The sequence below is a fragment of the Panicum virgatum genome, chromosome 1N (assembly GCF_016808335.1).
Source record: "Panicum virgatum strain AP13 chromosome 1N, P.virgatum_v5, whole genome shotgun sequence".
Classification (NCBI taxonomy): domain Eukaryota; kingdom Viridiplantae; phylum Streptophyta; class Magnoliopsida; order Poales; family Poaceae; genus Panicum; species Panicum virgatum.
This window is the reverse complement of record NC_053145.1, coordinates 34,280,678-34,302,434: the sequence shown is the minus strand read 5'-3', so window position 1 is coordinate 34,302,434 and position 21,757 is coordinate 34,280,678. Positions and strand designations below refer to the sequence as shown.

The 21,757-nt window shown below is 53.8% G+C and overlaps 2 protein-coding genes across 3 annotated transcripts; one reads left to right on the top strand and one right to left on the bottom strand.

Annotated features, from left to right (window-relative positions):
• Window positions 1–3,807, bottom strand: LOC120655662. 2 transcript variants are annotated; one of them, XM_039933605.1, is made up of 5 exons: window positions 3,609–3,806; window positions 3,139–3,494; window positions 1,820–3,007; window positions 1,634–1,722; window positions 1–478 (listed from the first exon to the last, which is right to left on the bottom strand). In XM_039933605.1, the coding sequence occupies exons 2-5, from the start codon at window positions 3,397–3,399 to the stop codon at window positions 214–216; spliced, it is 1,803 nt and encodes a 600-aa protein (XP_039789539.1). In that variant the 5' UTR covers window positions 3,400–3,494; window positions 3,609–3,806; the 3' UTR covers window positions 1–213. The 2 variants fall into 2 exon arrangements, with proteins under 2 accessions (XP_039789539.1, XP_039789538.1); XM_039933604.1 differs by having other exon boundaries at window positions 108–478; window positions 3,632–3,807.
• Window positions 3,808–12,999: 9,192 nt separating this feature from the next.
• On the top strand, window positions 13,000–13,566 carry LOC120653798. Its single transcript, XM_039931467.1, has one exon. The coding sequence runs from the start codon at window positions 13,000–13,002 to the stop codon at window positions 13,564–13,566; it is 567 nt and encodes a 188-aa protein (XP_039787401.1).
• The last annotated feature ends 8,191 nt before the right edge of the window (window positions 13,567–21,757 follow it).

The following is a 21,757-nucleotide window of genomic DNA, read 5'->3' as shown; positions in this document are numbered from 1 at the left end:
TTGAACGAATCCCCATCATGTATTGTCCGAATATGGAGAGAGACCATGCTGAAATCCATATATACAAAAAGCTAATGACAACTCATTACACATTCACACATCTTGGAACGATTCAAAATGGTCAGGCAAGCAATCTAGTGACCAGAGTGGTTAAAAAGCTAAGTCTAAAAAAAAACTAAGCAAGAGTTCACTTCTGCTAAGTTAAAAACCAAGTTAGCTACACAACCTCCTTGACTTCAATCTGAAAATGTTCGCTGTAGATTCCAAGTAAGATTGTCTCATGCTGCGCCATTTCTCATACTTAAATTTCTTAAACTTTCTTAGTTGCTTCAGGGTATCTGAATAATCCTTACCATCTTCACATTCAACAAAATCCATTAGATCGTTCCAGTCTGGTGAATATCCAGGAAGACACTCCAAAAAGGCCTGACCATCAACCTTTCCTATTCTGGACTCACACTTCTGCGGGGTGCCCAAACTGCAACAAATGACACAATTCAAAATCAATATTTATTAGCATTTAAACTAACAGGCACATGAATCAGAGGTCAAGAGACACGTGAAACTAGTATTAGTGTATTACTCCTACATGTTTAAAATAGGTCTAAAGATGATAACAAAAAAAAACAATATGCCATCATCAATTTGTTGACCTATAGGAGTTCACTCTGATTAAATCTGGTAGGAGGGGCTTAAATTGATTTTGTCTATATCACAAGACAAAAACAATAGTGGAACAAACCAGTAAACAACTAAACATTACAGACAAACACATCTGGTGCACACCAAAGTCGTTTAACTGTCTTTCTGTCCTCGTAGACAGTGTGGGGGTGGAGGGTAGCATGTTTGGGACAGGGCTCATGACCCCAGTACGGCGAAGTCCACAATAACACATGGTTCCAATTAAGTTCAGACTTCAGATAACACCTATATATTTGAAAAAGGGAGGGAGGAGGGGGTGGGTGGGTGGGGTGGGGGTGGGCTGGAGTGAGAGAGGGCAAGGGAAAGGAAAAACTGATAACAAGGAATTGGATACTGAATTGGTGTCAGAAAGTATCATGGTGCCCTTTTTACTATTACTTATACATTACAAAACAATGCAAACAACAATAATGTATAGGTGTACTAACTTGAATTCTAGTAATGTTGTTTCTGTGGAATAAAATGCAAGTAGGCAAGTACTTTAGGGCATGTATAACTGTAATGTCTCATTGCTAATCTGCAAGGATATGAAACCCTCCCAACCTCCCTCTAGTGTCCAACACTGCAACTAATACTTTGCTAATCTGCAAGGTATGAAAATGGATGATGTTGTGCCATTGTACTTGTACATGCCCTTGTATAACGTTAGTAAAATAGTTCAATAGTTTCTATAAGTCAGTCACAGATGGAGCAACAAGCATTGCCTTTGCATCAAAATTTATTTAACCCATTGATCTACAAAACTAACCCAACCTGCTTGGGAAAAAAGGCTATGTTGTTGTTGTCATTGATCTACAAAACTACAAAGATATAGACTAGAAGATTGTTTTTTTTTTACTTCATTTCCACATCTAACATACAAAACCAAGACAAGTTTATCAATTGTGGACCTAAGCAGCAGCAGCAGCTGAAACTTGGTTTTAGAGGCTACCTGCTTCCATCTCCATCAACGTGCCTGACTTTATAAACTTTGTGTATGGTTTCATATCGTGATGCTATCGCTTTAGCATGTCCAGAGACCTGAGTATGCGGTATTAAAAAAAATGAAATTGTAGAAATAAAATAGCACAAAAAAGTATGTCACTATGAATCAGGAAGAATCAATATGAATTGCTACCTCTAAGGTTCTCTCTTCAGTATTGCACAAAACTGCAGATTCTTTTGAAACATCAGTAGAGAGCTGAAATGAACCCAGGCCTTCCTCTTCAGCAATAAGATTCACCGACATTATCAACATGACAACGCAACGTTTCCACAGAAAGCCAACCCTTCTTCTTAAACAATAAATTGATAAGGTAGCAAAATGAGCCAACATTAGCACTGATGCTCTTTCCCTGTCCACAGGCATCCCAATTATATCAAGAAAGTTGTATCTATGAAGCTCATTTCCTTCATGTTGCCCAAGCAAACATATAATTTTACATATAAAATTGTATTCCTTGCAGAGGGTTGTATAATTTACATTTGTTTTGTCACTGGCAGACCTCATTTGACTGAAACAGTGCAGGATGTGTAGAAGTGAGGAACTCATCAACCTAAGTACTGCAGCAAGGCAAATGATCCCATCTGATACTTCAGTATCAGATGCAAGCACTTCCTCTTGCTTTGCACAGCACAGGATGTTTGACAATATGTCCTTCAAAACCACAGTTGATTCTTGCCTGAACTTTTCATGGAGGATATGCTGGTTCTCTTCAATTAGGCGATCAATGTCACTCTCATTGGTGGGCAGGTCATCACCAGAGTGCAATTGGAAAAACGAAAGAAGCCCATCGATCTGACTTCTGAGTTTCTGATGAGTTGCATCTTTGATACAACAACTGAAAGGTCTTTGGTTGACAGAACTCCATGGGGTTTTCATACCACCAGTTCTGTTGAAAACATCCAATGCCGGTAAATATCTCACATAAAGATTCATGGCATGTTCAAATGCATGCAAATGCAAGTCCAGATTTTGATCACTGATGCATCTTGAAGCGAGCAGTAAAAGATGTGCTTGGACAACAACCGGCAAAGAGAACAAGCAGGTCATGTGAATTAGGTCAAGAGCCCCCTGAAAGCTAATTTCTGGAGTCCCCTGCGACTTGTTCCATGACCAAGAAAGTGCACTCAGAAACACCTTAAATCCTCCCTCATCCTGCAATGATGAAATGAAATGGCAGCACACAAGCTCCTGCGTGAGGTGGTGCTCACCCTGGCCTGGCAGGGCCTCAGTAAAGATTCTTGACCCTTCTGGTGCAGCACAGTCGGCCATGGCCAAGTAAGTCCTCAATCGCCCACTAAAAACAAGGCTTTCAGCGACCACCTGCAAGAAAAGAACCATAAAAAGTTCAGCACATTCAAGTAGAGAAGGGCAATCGACACTTCAAACAAATTCCTGAATCTTTCGTAAAGGAATTGACGCAACCAACTACAGAGAGGGCAATTCACGAGTACCTCGAGAGAGGGGAGGAGGGAGGGGGACGGGTCGCGGGAGAGGATGGCGCCGAGGGAGGCGAGGAGGCCGCGGCAGCATCGAGCGGCTAGGCTTCGGTCGCCGTCGTTGAGAAGGGGCAGCAACCCGAGGCAGCAGCGGAGGAGAGCCGGAAGGCCGGCGCAACGGGGGGACGTCGAAAAGCACTTATCGTGCCGGGAGAGCTCCGCTAAAGCAAGGGTCGCCAAGCGCCTGGCGGCTTCCAGCTCTTCGGCATCGGGCATCGGCGGCGGATTGGCGGCGGAAAACCTAGAATTAGTTGCCGAGGAGGAGGAGGAGGATCGAGGCGCACCTGCACCGGCGGTTCCCTGAGCTCCGCCTGCAACACCACGAGCAGAAGCGAATCAATCGTCGCCTCCCACCAAAGTTTTTTTTTTTTTTTTTGATAACGCCTCCCACCAAAGTTAAGCGACTGAATCGGAAGAGATCTTACCAGATTTTAGACGAGGGACATACCTAGGAGACGTCCGGGTCGGCGCCAAGAAAAGCCAGATAAAGGGGGAGGGGCTCGCCGGCGTTGGGTACCCGGGGAAGAGGGTAGTGCAGCGGCGGCTGGCGGCGGGGTTCTCAAGGAAGGGGGGAGCGGCGGCGTTCTCTTCCTCCCAACTCTCCAACTTCTGTTTTCAAAAAACTCTCCAACTTCTCTTTTTTCCGAAGTATAGAATCCCTCCAACGTCTCTCTGTCAATCTTCGATACTTGTGGCTCAGAAAAAAAAACTGCAAAGGCAAATGCGGTGTAGCGGCAAAGAGATTTTCTACCTCCATCTCAATTGTTAGGAATAAAAATTTTGATAGAAAAATATCATCCAAGAGCTTCTCAAATGATTATCTAAATATAGCCATATCTATTTTGAATTTCTAAACCAAAGATAGATAACGAAAATAACTCTTTAGAGCATTAACAAGATATAAAAAAACTGTTGAAGAGTGAAAATGTATAGAAAACAATTTTTATATAGATGGCTCTCCAAATAATGATTTAGAGAATGAAATTTAGAAAAACTCTTAAAGATGCTCTAAGGATGGATATGAATGGATGAACATCCTAATTATTCGGAGTTCATCCAAATTATTCGGATTCGTATCTATTTAAAATGTTAATATAGATATCCATATTCGTATCAGATTTTAATATGGATGTAATATGGTTGCATTTGAATCCAATTTTCAGAATTTTTATCTATCCGATTCCATATCCGTATTCGAAATAAATGTGAAATATCCGATCACATCCGTATCCGTAAAGAAAAAATACTAGTGAAACCATCTTAAATTTATCTCTATAGCTAATTACTTCATGATGTTACATCATTTAAATAATTTTAAAAACTATAATGTTAATTCCAATATTATTAATGAGTGAAATTACATATTAATTTAATGGTGAAATGTTTTTTATATATCTCAATTATTATGTATTTAAATATTTATTGAATATTTATTTACTTTGCATTTAAAATAATTTTATATATTTAATATAAAAGCTATACATTGATAAGTATGTTCTTTTTATTGGTTATCTTGTAATCTTTTACTCTCTAATTGTATAATGATTTCAATCTACTAAAAAGTCGTTGATAAAGTAAATTGATAGTCGCATTGGCATCGTATCCGAGAAGATCGGTATCCGCATTCGTATCCGGATTAAAATTTGGTATAAGGTGATATCTAGACTTGATTTGATCCGTTTCCGATCTAAATCCATCCTTATCTAGTGGCAAAGCTTTGGTGGCCTAATGCTTACCAACCTATCTAAATCTATGGATAAGAAAAGAAACCGGCAAAGTTTATAAAAAAATTTCACAGCCCCTCGCGTATCAAGTGGCGGCCGCCGCCGCCGCCACCACCATCCACGCCTCATCTCTGCCGCAATCCGCTCCTCCTCACCGGCATCCGAGGCAACCTCACCGGCATCTAAGGCATCTAGATCAGGCACGTACTCTTGTTCCCCAAGTTCACCTCACACACCTGGATGCTGCGGCCGGTGCCTATATGGCCCCTGCCGCTCGCGTCGGGGTGGCCGGCTGGGAGGCCACAAATGTAGCTGCGCTCGCGTCGGGGTGGCCGGCTGGGAGGACACAAATGTAGCTGGTGCGGGGTTGCGGGATGTTGGCGGGTGTTGGTATTTTAACGACTGCGAATAAATTCACAAGTGCACTGATATTGTTGTAGCTTTCACCCGTGAGTATGCAGGGTAGTATCCACAGGAAATGTGTGTGCACTAATTCCTAGCTTAGTTGGTCCAAGGACACACCAAGATAAGTGGCAAGGATAAAGAGGATTCCTGAGATAGTACTAGAGATGAGTTAAGGTCGATCTCTCGGGCAAGATACTCGTTTCGGGCACCGGCTTACCCCTGAAATGGTCAGGAGACTCCGCCCAACAGCTCTATGCTATATCTGAACGTGGAGGATTACGAAAGACCGACAGGGCTGTCACCACCTGCGGCCTACCTCAACATATCGTGGGATATAAGGCAAACGAAGGTAACCCTTAGCCTAGATGCCACATCTATGCTACTGATTACTACTATAGTCTAACTATGTTTGAGCTTCCATAGCAAAATATGGCACTCTGTATAAATACAGAGCGACGAACCCGCGAGTAAGAGAACTAATCTCACTCAGACGAAAGTACTATGCAATACAGGAATCACAAATACTAATTTGCTCATACTAGAGGAAGCCAGCATCCGTAGAGGTACGAGACCGGAGAAGACCGCCAACGAGCCCGACACTTCCTCGAACTACTCCTCACTCTCCTCCTACTCTAAGCACTAGCCTAGTCTAGTCAGGACCTCGCCATTGGAGTGGAGCGCTACATCTTCAACTGAAGGAGGAAGAGGTCCCTTAGTGGTATGTCTTGAGAGGGGTAAGGGAGGCCCCTTTTATAGTTCTAATAGGTCGGCTGCCGCCATACATAAATATGGAAAAACTGAGCAATCGATCGTCCTGCCAAAACGCACCTGGACGGGCTTCAGGGTGGGGTCGGCCGATCCACTGGTTCGGCCAACACCCTTTTGCCGCCGTTCGCCACCGACTTTGACTGGGCCACTGATAGGTGGGTCCTTGTCTTAGATGTGTATGTGCCCGGGCTTTGTGCATCCGTTTGACCTATCAAATGGGCCATCTTGTAATTGTGACGCAGGATGCGATCTTCTGTGCATTTATGTTGTGTCTTGTGTTTGTTTTCTACTTGTTTCACTTATGGGTTCCTGCAAACCAAGATTCACCAAAACTTATGGAACTTCTTAGAATTAAGTCCTACAACTAAATTTTGATGACTAAAAGATATGAAAAAATGCAGGAATTGACGGTTCTATTTCATACTTAAGGACCGTCAACAACAGGGCTGCCCACGGAGGTGCACTGCCACACGGGGCGCCAGCAGCCAGCGGGAAGCACGCGCCCGCCCAGAGGTCAGAGAAGGCCAGCACTAGAAGGGTTACATGTATTTGTCACGACCTCCACGACTTGCTAGCAATCCGCTTAATTAAGTTGTAGACAGTCATGAACCCGCTTGATTAATTTGCGGCAAGCATGGTGGCCATGTAGTTATCCGCAACCTGCCCCACGTGGAATTTGAATTGTGGGTAAAACTTGCCAAGCGACACTATTGAATAGTAGACTATACCGAAGGACACGACAAAACTGCTTGCATTTGCTCAAAGGAGAAATTTGCGATTTTTGATATTATCAAATATAAATTTCATCAAAATATCATCTGCAGATAGATTTCACCAGTATACAATTATAAAAATGTATCCCCTCATATAATAACTTATCTCTGATGGAGATTGAGATCGGAAGGACATGAGGTGAGGATGGTTCGGTTAAGTCCGTATTAGAGCCCAGGGGCGGCGGCATGGCAATCACCGATGCAAAGTGTCTCCGGTGGCCCATGCGCCATGCACAAGCCTAAGGGTGGGTCCTGGTGATGGAGCCCCATCTCCGACATAAGAGCAACTCCAACAGATTGATCTTCTCCTTTCCCCTTTTCACTTTTTCTCAATATAGAGGATTGATGTTGAAAAAACCTACTCCAGCAGATTGATTTTTCATCTCCATTTCCCCTTTATTTTTTCTCAATCCCCAATAATTTCTCTCCAATCCCCAATAGAAAGGGGAAACATCACATCTCCCTTTCTATATAGAAAGGGGGGAAAATCAATTTGCTAGAGCACTTCTTTCATATATGTTGAAATTGAGAAAGGGGATTTCCCTATATAGTGAGAAAGGGGAAATGAGAAGATCAATCTGTTGGAGTTGCTCTAAGGGGACAACCTTTAGGGGGTCATGGTGACTCGGGTGTACCTCCACGTGGTGGGGATCCAGAGTCGCATTTTTCCACCTTGGAGGCCTAGGCCATGGAGGTCAGAGACTAGACCGAGACTCTGGTGGCCAGATTCTACTTCTACCTCATTCCCTCCTCCTGCATCATGGATTCCCTTGGCTATCCTGAAACCTAGGGTTGGGGAAGAGGGGGATTTCACTCACTCGTAGGAGAGAAGCCTGATTCGATCCACTTGTGCGTCGAGTGGGAGCCCTTCATGCTCTCCGGAAGCAGGGATCCCTTTTGTTGCCTAGAGCCCTCTGCACTCTAGGATCACGTGGGGAGGCCATGGATTTGCAGAGCAAGTCTAATACCTTTGGGATCAGAACGAGGCTATGGGAGCTTGTGCAAAAGTGACCATTCCTATGAAGCAGGTTAGTTTTGCTACTCTGATTACTTCATCTCCCGTTCACGGTAGTTGGTCTAATGCGGGGGAGATTCTCATTCATTTGTTCAGATGCTGAAATCTACTCCTTGAGTTTCATATCAGATGGCTGACAGAGGTAGTTTTGGAGATTTCAGATCACATGGAGGCAGTGGAGGATTCGATAGAGGTCCTGAGCGACGGTGTGAGGAGCCCCAACAATTTGAGAACATGCAGTTTCAAGGGAACTGGAATTTTGGGAGAGATGGTTTCAAAAGTAATAGGACACAGAATTGGCAGTGGAGGTGCATGGATCCTACCAGGTAAACTAATTTGAATAGGAATAAGAACTTTGATCTCCGTGACAATCTAAATCTAGGGAGGTTTGGTCCTAACAGAAACTAGGGTGATGGGGAAGGAATTGAAAATTCCCATGGTGATTCCTCTCATTCTGAGAATAAGGAGAACTCTGATGCTGACAAGAAAAAGTCTAAAGGGAAATCTGGTCATATGCACAAAGATGATGAGGGGTGTAAATCTGAGTCAATTAGGAAAGGAATTCTGAATTGTTCTAGGTGTGGTAGAATGGGTGCCAAACCTGAGGATTGCTTAAGACCAGTTGTCTGCTCGAGATGAAAAAAAGAAGAGCATGTCCCCGGGTGTGCTCTGAAATCATGCCATGGTTCGTATTGCTCTGTTTGGTGGTCTTGCTGCCCCTCGTCAGGGATTCCACTACATTCAACATGTTGACAATGAGGATGATCCTAGAGACTTGGCAAACTATGCTATGATCACTATCGCTAGAGGGTCTGTGATGGAGGTAGACCTAGGTACCTCCTTGCCAAGTAGGGTCCCCGCATTCAGGTGGCTACCCTGCCGGGATACTCTACTCAGACTACCCGACGGACTGGCACTCGGTTGGATGACGGAAGGGTCACCTGCGGATTAGGATGAAGGCTTGAGCTAGACACCCGGTAGGGATCTTAACCGACTTCCTTCCTTGTAACAACTGAGTAGATCTTATCCCTTACTTGTAACCCACGACTCCTAGACTATATAAAGGGGTCGTGGGGAGACCCATATGCATTCATTCCGATCACATTCAACCTCACTGTCGGGTACCACAATTAGGGACACCCTAATTTTGGTACTAAGATCGCTTTAAAAAACACAAACACCTGTTAAAGCAACTGGGCCCACGAAGGCCCACGGCCTGCTTCCCGTCCGGAAGAAAGGAAAGGACTCAAAGAAGCCCAGCGTGCGGCCCATTTACATTCCCCTCGAACCCACTGAACAATATCCGCCTCGTTCGAGGGTCCCTCTCGGTTCCGCTGGGCAATCTCCGTCTCGCTCGAGGGTAGCGAAACTACCCTCGAGCAGAAAACCAATCTCCGCCTCGCTCGAGGGTAGCGGATATACCCTCGAGCGGGTAACTCATTCTCTGCCTCGCTCGAGGGTAGCGGATCTACCCTCGAGCGGTGTCTCATCTCTCGCCTCGCTCGAGGCCGTCCTTCGGCACAAAGGACAAACGGCTTCCGCCGCCCAACCGCTCGCCGTACGAAGGCATTCAAAGCCAGCCACTCCACCACGGCTCAAAGGACGGGCGGCGTCAGGCCGCCACTCCCACAGTAGATATGACCGGGGTCCCATCCATTGACTCTGGTCACCACACCGCCATCCCGGACGCTGTGGCAGCGCCTTCGGACCTGTGACGCGGGTACAAGACGGGCTCGGTACTGCTCCCGCCGACATCCCGGACCTCCCCCCTCCTCTCGAAGGCCCGGCGACGTCACGCGTCCCCCGGACCTTCTAGTGTGCACGCCAGCACTCCGACCAGGAGGTCCGGGGCCATCCCGCGCCATTACTACCACCGGAACACTGCAGGGCATACGGCGCAATCCTCACAGGACGAAGGACGACATCCAGGACGACAGCGACGCACGCCGCCTTCCCACAGTGTACATCCTACAGTATCCGACCACTGTAACACCGCGATTCAAGGGAAAACGACGACCTCCATGCCCCCACTCGTGTACACCACCCCTCCTTATGCCTATAAAAGGAGGAGGTGGGTTTCCTTTAGCGGGGGCGGGCTAATCTCTCTGGTCTGGACTCTACTCTGCTTGGCCTCTCTGGCTTCTCTCCTCAAGAGGACGCGCAAGGTCTACAGAGCACTCATCTCCACCGACTCCACTCTTAGTCGAGACTTGGGAGCTTCTCTCCCTCTCTCGCCTCGCTTGTACCCCCTACTACAAGCACTCCGGGTGCAAGATAATACAGTGCCCTCGCACACCCCCTTTGCTGGACGTACGGCCCCGCGGCCGGAACCAGTGTAAACAGTGCGTTACTGTGATTGCCTCTTGCATCATCATCTGGGACGAGAAAACACGCAGCATTCACCAGTTGGGATCCGGGCCCCCAGGCCGGGACACCGACAGTTGGCGCGCCAGGTAGGGGAGCCGTGTGACATTTTTTTTCTCTCTTTTTCCCCATTTGATCTCCAGGGATGGCGAGCAGATCCAACCCATACCCCATGGGTGTCTCGAATCCGCTCCCCGCTGGGTTTGTGATCTGGTTCGGGAGTCTCGAGTTCAGAGCGACCGGCAACTGGTTACCTGATGCGGCTCCTCTCGCCCAGACGCAACCCCATCGCTCCGACTACGCCAGCCCGGCGCGACAGGTGCTCGGGTCAGCATTCGCGACAAGCGCGCGCGGAGCGTCGTCGCGCGGCACGCCACAGCTCCCCCACGTGGGTCGAGGCTGGCATGTCGTAACTCAGCATCGAGGCGAACGGGGCTACCGTTTCGTCATCACGTGCCTCGGCATCATCTGTGCCGACACCGTCACCTGCAGCGGCGCTAATGCCTCCCAGGGGGGCCTCGACTTCGCCCTCGCCCTTCCCCTTCGGGATGCGCAACACTGCCACCCGTACTTACGCCTCTTCAATCAGCACTAACCTCACCGAGTATGAGGATCTGCCGGGTCATCATCTTCTATCGATCCGCAACCTCATTACGTCGTCCCTCGACGAATCCTACCCTGAGACGGCGAGCTCGATCGCCGACGACGTCAACTTCTTCATGAACAACTTCGCGGCCGAGGAGGCCGAGGACTACTCCGGGGTCTACGACCACGACGCTCTTCGCTCGTTCCAGCTGGCGACGGCCTACTGCCTCCCCTGCTCCGAAGACTCCAGCGAGGGGGATTTCGATCCTTCCCGGGAATGCTTCATGGTGGACCTTGCGGGCGAGCAAAACGACAACGCCCCAAGCAACGACGGGGACGCCGGGGCGAACGCGCGGGCAAAGCAACCGGCGAACCCGCCTGCAGCACCTTCCTCATCAAGCTCGGCGGCACGACAAGCCCAGATGATGCAGCTCAAAGAGCTTCAAGCCAAGCTCGATGAGCAGCGTCAACAAACCCAGGAGCTGCGCGCCGCACTCGAGCAACAGCGTACCGCGCGCGGTACACATGCCCAGACGGCAGGATGTGTCGCCCGGGAGCGCATCATGGCCGACGACAACGTCGACAAATCGCCGGAACTGAAGACGGCGGGGGAAAAGCTCATCGCTGCGGCTTACCTACTCCAAGCTATGCCCGAGCCATCGACACCCTCGGGTCGCAACCTGCGCTGCGAGGCACAGGAGCTCATCGAGCAAGCTGCCGTGCAGCAGGCCGAGAGTTCTGCGTCTCGCATGCGCTCGAAGGCCCCGGAGCAGTGTGACGGGACTGCCCACCAGGACCGTGAGGTTTCTGTGCACACACCCCCAGCGGGGAGGGGCAAGGCAGCCGTAGTGCCCGCTGCGAGGGCACCCTCGGTGCACGAGCGCATCGGGAGAGTTCCCGTAAGGGAACGAATCCGTGACACTCGCGGACACGCCGGCTGACGGCGACGCCCGCAACGTCATCGACGGCAGGAGGTACATCCCTCGACGGGGTGGACGCTTCGACCCCGAGCACGACAGGGGTGAGTCACCGGAGCCTCCGGGCACCCGGGTGTTCAGCCGGGAGATTCGAACCGCGCCTTTTCCCCCGCGCTTCCGACAACCCAACACCCTCGTCAAATACTCGGGCGAGACTGATCCTGCAGTCTGGCTTAACGACTACCGCTTAGCATGCCAGCTAGGCGGCGCGACGGAGGACGCGGCCATCATCCGCAACCTTCCTCTCCATCTTGCTGACGCCACACGAACGTGGCTCGAGCACCTGCCTGCGGGCCAGATCCACGACTGGGCCGACTTGGTCCACATCTTTGTGGGCAATTTCCAGGGCACGTACGTGAGCCCTGGGAACTCCTGGGACCTCAAAGGGTGTCAGTCAGAAGCCCCGCGAATCCCTGCATGACTACGTGCGGCGCTTCTCCAAGCAGTGCACCGAGCTCCCCAGCGTCACCCACGTCGAGGTCATTAACGCTTTCCTCGAGGGTACGACGTGCAGGAATCTGGTGCATGAGCTCGCGAGAAGCCGACCCGTTAATACCAACGAGTTGTTCGACGCTGCCACCAACTTCGCCGCCGGCGAGGAGGCTGTTGGTGCCATCTTCGACGACAAATCGAGCAAGCGCAAGGACAATGCGCCCGCGGAGGGCGGCAGCGTCAAGCCCAACGCCCCCGCCAAGAAATTGAAGCGGGGGAGGAAGGGAAAGAAGCCGGTCCCACCAAACCAGCGTGAGTCGGGGCGGGCGGAGGACTCCGAGGAGGCCCCCCTCGAGGTGGCGGTGGCCAGTTCGACGACATGCTTAAGAAACCGTGCCCTTATCACAAGGGGCCGGTCAACCATACCCTCGAGCAGTGCGAAATGCTCAAGAAGTACTATAACCGCGTCGCACATCGCGATGAAGACAAGAAGAAGGATGCGGGCGACAAAGGTGGAGATGACGAGTTCCCCCCAGTGGAGAACGCCTTCTTCATCTTTGGAGGAGCAACGACGAATATGACTTCTCGGCAGCGCAAGCGCGAGCGCCGCGATGTCTTCTCCGTCACCAAAGCCACGCCATCCTACCTCGACTGGTCGAAGGATACCATTGCCTTTGGCCTGCGAGGACCACCCCGACTACGTCCCGCATCCGGGACGGTACCCGCTCGTTGTCGACCCCATCATCGGCAACACCCGCTTCTCCAACGTGCTCATGGACGGAGGCAGCGGCCTCAACATCATGTACGCCCCAACCTTGGAGCTCATGGGGATCGGACTAGACAAGCTTCGCCCCAGCAAGTCGCCATTCCATGGCGTTGCGCCGGGGAAGCGAGTCCAACCCCTCGGCCAGATCGATCTGCCTGTGTGCTTCGGCACAGCAGCCAACTTCCGCAAGGAGGTACTCACTTTCGAGGTGGTGGGATTTCGAGGGTCCTATCATGCCATCCTTGGTCGTCCTTGCTACGCCAAGTTTATGGCCGTCCCCAACTACACCTACCTCAAACTCAAAATGCCGGGTCCAAAGGGCGTCATCACCATTGGCTCTTCGTTCGAGCACGCCTACGAGTGCGACGTTGAGTGCGTTGAGCGCGCGGAAGCTCAAGCGGAGGACGAGGCCCTCGCAGCCACCCTCGACAAAATGGCGAGCGAGGCCTTAGACTCCACGCACCGACACGCCGGGAGCTTCGAGCCCGCCGAGGGTATCAAGAAAGTACCCCTCGACCCAAGCCACTCCGACGACAAGGTGTTGCAGATCAGCGCCACCCTCGACGACAAATAGGAAGTGGTGCTCGTCGATTTCCTCCGCGCCAACGTAGATATCTTTGCGTGGAGCCCCGCGGACATGCCTGGCATACCGCGGGAGGTTGCCGAGCACTCTCTTGATGTCCGACCCAACTCCAAGCCGGTGAAGCAGCGCCTAAGACGCTTCGACGAGCTCAAGCGCCGGGCGATCGGCGAGGAGTTGCAGAAACTTCTGGCGGCCGGATTCATCAAAGAGGTATTCCATCCCGAGTGGCTAGCTAACCCAGTATTAGTGAAGAAAAAGAGTGGGATCTGGAGGATGTGTGTAGACTACACTAGTTTAAATAAGACATGTCCGAAGGTTCCCTTTCCTTTGCCACGAATCGATCAGATTGTAGACACTACTGCGGGATGTGAGCTCTTGTCCTTTCTTGATGCTTACTCCGGTTACCACCAAATCAAGATGAAAGAGTCCGACCAGCTCGCGACTTCTTTTATCACACCTTTCGGCATGTACTGCTACGTTACGATGCCCTTTGGCCTCAGAAACGCCGGAGCCACCTATCAACGGTGTATGCTCCACGTTTTCGGAGACCATCTCGGGCGCAGCGTAGAAGCATATGTCGACGATATCGTTGTGAAATCCAGGAAGGCGGACGACCTGGTTGCTGATCTCAGGATCGCATTCGACTGCCTACGGGCCAAAGGGGTAAAACTAAATCCTGAGAAGTGCGTATTCGGGGTGCCTCGAGGCATGCTCTTGGGTTTCGTTGTCTCCCAGCGGGGCATCGAACCCAACCCTGACAAAGTCTCGGCCATCACTCGGATGGGACCGATCCGAGACTTGAAGGGGGTACAGAGGGTCATGGGATGCCTAGCGTCCCTTAGCCGTTTTATCTCGCATCTCGGCGAGAAAGGCTTACCCCTGTACCGACTCTTGAGGAAAACCGAGCGCTTCACATGGACCCCCGAAGCTCAAGAAGCCCTCGAAAGGCTGAAGGCATCGCTCACTCGAGCTCCCATTCTCACACCGCCTACGGACGGCGAGCCCCTCTATCTGTACGTAGCCGCGACGACCCAAGTGGTCAGCGCGGTGATCGTGGTCGAAAGACAAGAGGAGGGCCATGCTCAGCCCGTCCAACGACCAGTGTATTACATCAGCGAGGTGTTGTCTGAAACTAAGACACGCTATCCACAGATTCAAAAACTGCTCTACGCAGTGGTTTTGGCTCGGCGCAAGTTGCGCCACTACTTCGAGGCTCACCCCATCACCGTGGTCTCATCTTTCCCCATGGGAGAGATAGCTCGCAACCGGGAAGCCGAGGGTAGAATTGCCAAATGGTCTGTGGAGCTGATGGGAGAAACACTCACTTACGCCCCTCGCAAGGCAATCAAGTCCCAAATCTTGGCTGACTTCATGGCTGAGTGGACGGACACTCAGCTACCCCCATCGCAAATCCAGGGCGAATGCTGGACTATGTACTTCGACGGGTCGGTGATGAAAACCGGCGCTGGTGCCGGCCTCCTCTTCATCTCACCCCTCGGCGAACACATACGGTACGTAATCCGTTTGCATTTCCCTGCTTCGAACAACATGGCGGAGTATGAGGCCCTCCTTGGTGGCCTCCGCATTGCCATTGAACTTGGCGTCAAACGCCTCGACATACGCGGGGACTCTCAACTTGTCGTCGATCAAGTCATGAAGGAGTCTAGCTGTCACAACCCGAAGATGGAGGCGTACTGCAACGCAGTATGCCGCCTCGAGGACAAGTTCGACGGCCTTGAGCTCAATCATGTCCCGCGCAAGTATAACGAGGACGCCGACGAACTGGCCAAGATAGCTTCAGGGCGGACCACCGCCCCCCCGAACGTCTTCGCTCGCGACATCTCCAAGCCCTCCGTCGAGTTCAATCAACCGACGGAGCCAAGCCCCTTGTCCGCCGGGCCCTCCGGCGGGAACCCCCCGGCGGACGGGGTCAAGCCCACGGACTTTGACCTCGGGACCACCTCCTCGGACGAGGCCGAAGCAATGGAAGTTGACGAGGCCCCCACTTCGCAAGACTGGCGCGTCCAGTACCTTGACTGGATAGTTCGAGGGATCTTACACTCGGACAACGCTCAGGCGCGACGCCTCGCCAGGCGGGCCAAGTCCTTCGTCCTAATCGACAATGAGCTACACAAGCGTGGCCCCTCGGGTGTCCTGCAACGATGCATCCCCATCCCCGAGGGCAAGGAGCTGATCCGCGACATACATGCTGGCGTCTGCGGCCACCACGCCGCGCCACGCACCCTCGTGGGTAACGCATTTCGGCAAGGCTTTTACTGGCCCACCGCGGTCGCCGACGCCACTGACGTCGTATGGACTTGCGAGGGTTGCCAATTCTACGCTCGAAAAACACACCTCCCGGCTCATGCCCTGCAGACGATCCCCATCACTTGGCCGTTTGCTGTGTGGGGACTGGACCTCGTCGGTCCGCTAAAAAAGGCGCCCGGGGGCTTCACCCACTTGCTGGTGGCGGTCGACAAATTCTCCAAGTGGATCGAGGCTCGACCCATCGGCAAGATCAAATCCGAGCAAGCAGTCCAATTCTTCACTGACATGGTCTTCAGGTTCGGGGTCCCGAACTCGATCATCACCGACAACGGCACCCAGTTCACAGGCAAGAAGTTCTTGGCGTTCTGCGACAGCTTCCACATACGTGTGGACTGGTCGGCTGTGGCACACCCGCAGATGAACGGGCAAGTGGAGCGTGCCAACGGCATGATCCTCCAAGGACTAAAGCCAAGAATCTTCAACAAGCTGAACAAGTTTGGCCGGAGGTGGCTCACGGAGCTACCCTCGGTCATCTGGAGCCTGAGGACGACCCCGAGCAGAGCCACGGGCTTTTCTCCGTTCTTCCTGGTCTATGGTGCCGAGGCTATCCTCCCCACTGACTTGGAGTACGGATCGCCGAGGCTCAAGGCATATCAAGAGCAACGAAACCAGCGAGCTCGCGAAGACTCGCTGGACCAAGTGGACGAGGCTCGAGACATGGCGCTCCTCCACTCTGCGCGCTACCAGCAGTCCTTGCGAAGGTATCAAGCGCAGAGGGTCCGGCGCCGAGACCTCAACGAAGGGGACTTGGTGCTAAGGCTTCGACAAGACAACAGGGGCCGCCACAAGCTCTCACCTCCATAGGAAGGACCGTACATAATCGCCAAGGTGCTCAAGCCCGGCACGTACAAGCTGGCCAACGAAAAAGGCGAAGTCCTCACCAACGCTTGGAATATACAACAGCTACGTCGTTTTTATCCCTAGAAATTTCAAGTTTTTTGTGCATTTGCTCGTACTTGTATCTTCAATTTCCCGAAATAATAAAGTACGCTTTACTGGCTTGTTTTTGGGAACCGTCCGGGCCCTCGAAGGCTAGGATGCGCGTTAACACTGAGGTACGCCCGGCTTTACCCTCGGCAAAGCCGAGCCTCCCTCGGGGGCTATTACGGGGGGAACCCCCGAACGTCCCCAAAAAGTCGCCAATGTTTTTCGAAATATTTCCGTCTCGACCCTAAGTTTCTCGTATCCTTGGAAAAAACGGACGCGAGGCGTAAGCAACTACGGTACGGGGCCGGCCGAGTCGAGGGGCCGCCTACACCTCCGAGATACGGCACCCCCCTCACCACCCTACGCCTACGTTGCTTATGAACGTGAATTTCCTCGCAGATGTTTATCTAAGTCGCATACGAAGAACACGGAAATAAAGTAAAGAAACACAGGCTCGAACACACAAGGCCTCGACGGGCCACACATTCAAATTATGAAATCTCTTATACTCATAGGATGCGATAACAAAGTGCGACTATGACATAAACACTAATCTATTTACATGGGCTTCGAGGCCCAACTGTTCTACAGGCTACCATCCCCCCCTTGCGGGTCTTCAGGGGCGTCGAATTCGGCGATGGGAGGGATGTCCGCCTCGAGCTTCTCGGCAAGGACGGTGGCAAACTCCTCCGCGGCCGCGTCAGCTTCATCCATGATGGCCGATGCGGCGTCCGCGTCAGCATCATCGGGCACGACGTACCCCGACGACACCCTCTGGAGGGTCCCGGCGAGCGCAACCATGGCCACCTCTTTGTGGAGGAGCTCGGCCTTCTGCTGCTCGAGAGTGGCGCTGAGGCGTTGCAGCTCGGCGCTCTGCGCCTCAGCCTCCCGAGCTCTATCCTCGAGCGCCGTCCGAAGGCGCTGCAGCTCGGCGGCTTGCTGCCTCGGCCTCCTGGGCCTTCTGCTCCGCTGCCGCCCTCTGGGCGTCCCGCTCATCGGTGACCCGGGCCAGTTCTTCCTCCAGCGCCTGCTGACGCGCTCCCAGATCGGCCATTTTTGTGTTGGCATCGATATTTTTGAGCACCAGCTCGGCGTTGTGTTGCCCGAGCTGGCTCATCTGGGAGTACAGCCGGTTCATCTCAGCGCTCTTCTCGCGCGAGATTTCTCTCAGCTGCTGCAAAGGGGGACGGCGTGGGTGAAGACATGCAAAAAACTAAAACCAAATCTGATTAATTTTCGGCGGGAAATATTTACCTGGCTGACCTGGTAATCCGCGTTCTGATGAAGCTGATAAGCGCGGTCGAGGGCCTGCAAGATCTCGCGCCCAACGCCCATCTGCTTGTTCCAGGCCTCCTCCTCCTCCTGCTCCTTGCGAAGGAACTCTGAGGGGACACCGGACGGGACGATAACCCCAAGGTGGCTCCCCTCCGACGCCCCCGCTTCGAGCACGCCCGCGCTGGCCGACGCGAACTCGGCAATATGTGCGGCGGCGCTCGCCGCAGCAGCGGGGTCGATATCCATCGAGTCCCCGTACTCCTCGCTGCTGTCTGGCAGCTCCACCACCGCCGTTGCGCCCTCCTGCGCCGTGGGCATGGGCACTATCACGACGGTACCCTCGTCCCGGGTCCTCGGTGGGCTCCGAGATGGGGGCTCCTTCTACCGCTGGCGCCTCTTGCGCCATGTCTTCTGCGAGGCCCTCGCCCTCGGCCCTCGAAGGCTCGAAGACGGGGGTCTCCTCCGCAGTTTGGCCGGCATGTTGCTCCTGCGCGCCCCCGCCAGTTTCTCCTTCTATGTCCGGTCGGGCGGCGATATCTGCGTCGCCCTGACCGGCCTCAACATCAATGACCGCTTGGGCGGCGCCACCGGCACCGCCCTGGCCGGTCTCCTCGGCGTCGGCCGCTTGAGCAGCCGCCTCGGCGCCACGGTGGCCGGCGTCGCTCTGACCGGCGTCACCCTCCTTCTCCCGGGCTTGCTGCGCCGCCTGGGCCCCTCGGGCCACTCCTCCCGTAGCCTAGCGGCCGCCGCCTCGAGATCCAAGGCAGGCGGGGGCTGCGGCACCATGTGCGGAGTGCTACGAGCCCCGGTCTTGAGAGCCTTGGCCGGGGCAAGCCGCACTGCGTCCTTGGGAACGGCCCCGGGGCTGGAAATCAAGAGACACGAGTTGAGCAGGATCGAGAAATCCGCCAAATACGTGACGAAAACGAGATCCGAAATACTTACCCAGATCGAGCGCTCATACTCCGCTTCCTCGTGGCGGTCTTCCGGGCTCGGGGCATCGTGCTGTCCCTCGAAGTCTGCCCTGAAGCTGCACCCCTCGTGTCGGCCCGGTGGCTCGAGGCTTGCCAGCACGGACGACTCCTCTCCCGCCGCGGCCTCGTGGCCACGGATCAGCAACTGGGGCGCAGGCGACCCCTCGCCGGCCGCCGGCGAGGATGACCCCCGCGCCGCACCCTCGAGGGAGAGGTTCGCCAATGACCCCCCTGCGGCCCTCGGCTCCTCTGGCACCACGGTCGCTCCCTCTTCATCATCCCACAGGTAGAACGGTGGGGGGCTCGCGCCCTCCCCGTCCCCCCTCGGAGCGTGGTCCTCAGCGTCCGAGGCCTCCTCCTCGTCCTCCTCCGAGGACTCAGGTGTGGCGGGCTTGCGGCTTCCCCTCCGCCCGAGCGAGCTGGCGCGCCTTGTTGTGCGCCGCCTTCCTTTTCCTCTTCCTCTCGGCCTTTGCCTCCGCCGCGTCCTTCCACCTCTTCATCTTCTCCGTGTGGAGGCGATTGATCAGGCACTGTTCTGGGACCGGGGGCCTCGAGGTGCCACATCTCAAACCCTGTACAACACACCCGAGATGGGGTCAGAAAAGGGGAACTACATGATGCACGACGAGTTCGAAGCCAAAACTCACCAGGGAAATATACCCCGGCTCGGGGCGCATCTTGATCCTCCAAAGATCCACGGGATCTTGGGGAAACTCCGCCACCGCATACTTCGCCCTCCGGGCGGCGTTGGTGTGGGAGAGAAGCTTGCTCGACGTCCTCGAGCCCTCGACCTTGCTCCCGGGGATGAGCCGGTAAATCGGCAGGGCCCTCTCCACAAGAGGGATCACCCTCTGCCGGTGAAAGTTCGCGATGACGGCCGCCGCTGTCAATCCCTTCCTCGCCAAATGCGCCAGCGCATCGGTGAGGCCCTCGAGCCTGGCTTGTTGCGCCGGGGGCGACACCCCCCAGTCCCACTTCGCCGGACGCTCCCGAAGAACCTTGTTGGTGAACGCCGGGAGCGTGCCACTGAAGTTTCGAAGGTAGAACCACCCTCGGCTCCACCCGGAGTTGTTTGTCGTCATCTTGCTTGTGATGTAAAGGTTCCTCCGGTTCTGGCGGACATGGAGCGTCAGGCCACCGGCTGCGCGCGAACCGCCTCGGCTGGTTCCGTGCAGTTTTCGACGAAGAGCTCGCCGCGGAACAGGTGGATCCAGAGATCCCAGTGGACGTCGATGCCGAGGTACCCCTCGCAGACGGCGACGAAGACCGCCACCTGCGAGATGGAGTTGGGGCTGAAGTTGTGCAGCTCCACTCCGTAGTACTCGCACAGGGCCCTCATGAACTTGCTGACGGGGACGCCGAAGCCCCGTTCAGTGGAGGCGCACGAAGCTTACGACGTATCCCTGCGGGGGCTTTGGCTCGGTCTCGTCCGGGTGCGGGGAAATCCACGCCGGAGCCCCCAAGTCCGGGTTCCGCGGCAGCAGCCGCTCGGCGACCAGCTGCTACAGCACCGCCTCGGTGGCGGAGGACTTCCCCCATGGCAAGGGCTCCTGGATGTCCGACATCTCCGAGAGTCGAGGGGGGATGCGAAGAGGAAGGCTCCGAAATGGCTAAGTCTCTTTCTCTCTCTTTCTCTTTCTCCTTTCTCCTTCTCGCTCTAGGCTATGGGTTCAGGAGGCGACGGAGGCGGAGAAGGCGAAACAGGATGAAGGCAAATGGCCTAGGTGAACCCAAAATGCCCACTTTCTCTTCGTATTTATTCACCTAGTCGGGCGCATCCGTAGCCACGGCCCAAATCTACCGCATTGAATGCGGTAGATTTCGCTATCGCTGATGGGTGGGCCCCACGACCGTGGAGTCTCCCACGCGTGCACACCCGATAAATGTGGCACGGTAACCGGCGGGCGCGGCGCGACTGTTGTGCTATCCCATCCGTCAGCCACCGCCCACGCCGCTTCGTCTGCCTGAGGCTGTCGCCTGAAAAGGCGCGCCCACACCGTGCCGCACAAATCGGGCCGCACCGCCCGCTACTGGCGGAAGACCCGCGCACGCGCGTGGCTCGCGACTCTGCGACGTTTTCAGATCACGACGGAATATTCCTTCCTGGGGGTCCCTTTACCCTCGAAGGAGTCGCGTTTCGAGGCCCTACTGATTAGGGGGTCGAAGCCTGGCCCTTCAGGGGGTTCGACAGGCGCCCCAGATCACCAAAGTTAGGGACTGCAGGGATATGCCGTACAAGCTACCCTCGAACGCGGAGTTCGAGACATCCTACGCAGTGTTCAAGGCCGGTCGAGGGTGCCTAGATGGGGGATCCCATCGAGGGAGAGCATCGAGCCCTCGAACCCTAACGAATGGGTTTGAGCCCCGCCTAGCGAACCCTCACGAGCGCTTTATGAGACGTGTCTATGGACCACGAGCCGACCCCTATCGAACAGGGCACGGACGTCCACTTGAACAACCCGCTAATAGCTCACAGAAGCAGCCATAGCTCGCGGCCCGAGCATGGGTAGCATGGTGTGCTTCACCCCTCCTCCCTGCGGAAGGGCGACGAGGGTCGTAATCAAAGTCGAGGGTTCCCCTGAACGCCTTCACACTGGGCCTGGGCTCGGGGGCTCCCCGCACGCCACGGTACAAACCACACCCTCGAATAAGTCGACGACCGTCTATTGTGAAGCTCC

Excerpts from the sequence above, each read along its gene's own strand:
- LOC120655662 (XM_039933604.1), bottom strand. The coding sequence starts at position 3,399 with ATGCCCGATGCCGAAGAGCTGGAAGCCGCCAGGCGCTTGGCGACCCTT. Across the intron at positions 1,723-1,819 it reads CTGAAGAGAGAACCTTAGAG|GTCTCTGGACATGCTAAAGC; the intron begins GTAGCAATTCAT and ends CCGCATACTCAG. Across the intron at positions 479-1,633 it reads GTTGATGGAGATGGAAGCAG|TTTGGGCACCCCGCAGAAGT; the intron begins GTAGCCTCTAAA and ends CATTTGTTGCAG.
- LOC120653798 (XM_039931467.1), top strand. The coding sequence starts at position 13,000 with ATGGACGGAGGCAGCGGCCTCAACATCATGTACGCCCCAACCTTGGAG.